The sequence below is a fragment of the Puntigrus tetrazona genome, chromosome 10 (assembly GCF_018831695.1).
Source record: "Puntigrus tetrazona isolate hp1 chromosome 10, ASM1883169v1, whole genome shotgun sequence".
Taxonomy (NCBI): domain Eukaryota; kingdom Metazoa; phylum Chordata; class Actinopteri; order Cypriniformes; family Cyprinidae; genus Puntigrus; species Puntigrus tetrazona.
The window spans coordinates 384353-386852 of record NC_056708.1 but is presented as its reverse complement, the minus strand read 5'-3'; the positions used below and the strand labels follow the sequence as shown (position 1 = coordinate 386852).

Sequence of the window (2500 nt, the reverse complement as noted above, 5' to 3'; positions counted from 1 at the left end):
TCACTGAGATACTCTTCATCTTTAGCTTTCTGCTGTGGTTCCTGAGTCTCCCTCAGAGCTGAAGCTGATGTGATACACAACACACACGTCACACATGATAATCACGGAGAGGTCTGGAGCGGGGTTTGGGGGCGGTGTGTGTTTGTACAGAGCTGTAACCCGAGCGCTCTCTCTCTTGTTTTCTCTGCAGCCCACTGCGCTGAGAAGTGTGTTCACGGCCGGTGTGTGGCCCCTAGCACCTGTCAGTGTGAGCCGGGCTGGGGAGGGCCCGACTGCTCCAGCGGTGAGTGATACAGCTGCCCTCGTCTGTCACAGAGATCCTTTCTGTGGTTCTTCAACAAACATTGCCCTGTGCTTCTTTCTGATTTGAATGTATCTCAGCTTATTTGAGCATCAGTTTATAAACATATCAGCTCTAGTAGGAACATAAGTTTGGTTTTGTTGGCTTCTTCTGTGCTCATTTGGTACGTCTCCTCATCTCTTACACCTAATTCAAAATCAATCATGTATACATATATCGCTATTTTCAGTGCAGATTGTTTCAAAGCAGCTTTACAGAATTAAATGGAAATAGTGTATCATTCTGCTCTGGTCAGATGAAACCAGAAGTTTAATTCCAGGCTGCAGATTCCCGTGGTCTTGTCCCGATGGCCATCGAGGTCTTCACTGGGGATCTGTCTCTAGGGCTCTTCTAGGAGTCTTTGGGGGCTGTAGACATCATCTTTGGGTGCTGATCCTCCATCTGATCTGAAAACAGACGGGATCTGGTGGCTACGGTGGCCTTAGTGTGTTATGTGTAATTAGGGTTGTCTTTAATCTAGATTTAAACTGACGGAGTGTGTCTGCCTCCCGAACAGAGTTAGGGAGATTGTTCCAGAGTTTGTGTGATAGATAGGAAATGGATCTGCTGCCCGCAGTCGATTTTGATATTCTAGGCATTATCAAATGGCCAGAGTATTGATTTGACTATGATCATACTTCCTAGTTCTAGAAAGAACTGCTGAGTTTTGGACCAGCTGAAGTTTGTTCAAGGTTATCATGATTCAGATGTCACAAACACGTGATTTAACATTTTTGCATCAGCCATCGATAACAATTTAGGCTGTGATTTAGATATAGTCTTGACTTGCAAAAATGCTGTTTTACAAATGCTAGAAATGTGGCTTGAAGGAAAGACTGCTATCAAACAGCACAGCTAGCTTCCTAACTGATGAAGAAGAACTGACAGAGCAGTCATCAAGTGTTAGACAGTCTTCTAGACTATTACATGCAGAGGTTTTAGGTTTGAAATTAAAATTCTTTTCTGAATTTAACAATGAGAAATTGCTAGGCGTCTCGTTCTTTAGCATTCCTCTAGCTTCACAGTTTAGTGTATTTCACCGGGCCATGAAGAAATGTAGAGCTGAGTATCATCAGCATAACAGTGAAAGCTACCACCGTGTCTCCTGATAATATCTCCTAAGGGTTAAGCCTAAAAAATAATGGTCCTAGTACTGAGCCTTGAGGAGCTCTATACTGCACTTGTGATCCCTCTTTATGTAGTGCCACGAATTGATTCAATAATGAATCCTAATCAATGATTCGGCTCGTCTAGACACGCTGAGATCTGGATTGGGTGTCTGATCTACCAGAGTCCTTATAAATCAAATCAATCATCTCCCACTTATCAGGCTTTAGAACTAACATGGGTACTTATGTGAGGTGACATCTTTCACTAAAGGTGTGGTGACTGTTCCACAAAAGAACAAATAATTATAATCTACTGAAATGATCAGACACTGCACTGAAAACAAACAGGCATTTCTGAAAGGTTAAACGTCTTCAGAAGGTCAGAAGGGAGTGAGTGTTGTCTGCGAGGACTTCCTCAGACAGATACATTCATCTCCATTAATATTAATAATTCATAATAATGAAGAGAATGTGGAAAAACTGTTTAAATCTGTTGAGCTATGAGTTTATAGTACCATGACCTCTTATATGTCAAAAGATCAAAGAAGGAAATGTAAAATCTAAAATGCTGTGGAGGTTTAATATTGTGATTAAATATAGTTTAAGGGTCTAGAATTTAAAGCTATAGAAGTATAAAATATTTACCAATCCTTTTATATCATATATATATAGTACATTTTTTTCATTTTATATCCCTGAACTCCTCCCAAACTAAAAAAGTAACCTTTTTTCCAACAGTGTAAAGATGTAACGGGTGAAAAAATACTCAGCGACAGTTTTTATTTTGTTATTATATAATAACAATTCAGCATTTATATTTCCTTCTCATTACTAACAGTATTAGATTATTTCACCCCCGATAGAATAAGTTCAGAAAAAATATAGGCCAAAGGTAAACTACACATTAAATAATGCATAATATTTTTAATCAGAACGTGTTTTGTGACGGCTGTGTTGAGTTCAGAATGTTTTGGAGTTAAAGAAGGAATAAACATCATTGTGATTTAGGATATTATTCTCATATAGTCTTCTTATAAAGTGTATAGTATAC

The 2500-nt window shown here is 39.1% G+C and overlaps 1 protein-coding gene across 5 annotated transcripts in view; it reads left to right on the top strand.

Annotated features, from left to right (window-relative positions):
* megf10 (multiple EGF-like-domains 10) overlaps positions 1–2500 on the top strand; it is a 36817-nt gene that overhangs the window by 9768 nt on the left and 24549 nt on the right. For all 5 annotated transcript variants that reach the window (XR_006251919.1, XM_043250317.1, XM_043250315.1 and 2 more), the window contains exon 5: positions 191–283. Coding sequence is in view for 4 of the 5 variants with exons in the window: in XM_043250317.1 (XP_043106252.1) it covers positions 191–283 (93 nt within the window). In the remaining variant the exon portion in view is untranslated. The remainder of the gene's footprint in view (positions 1–190; positions 284–2500) is intronic.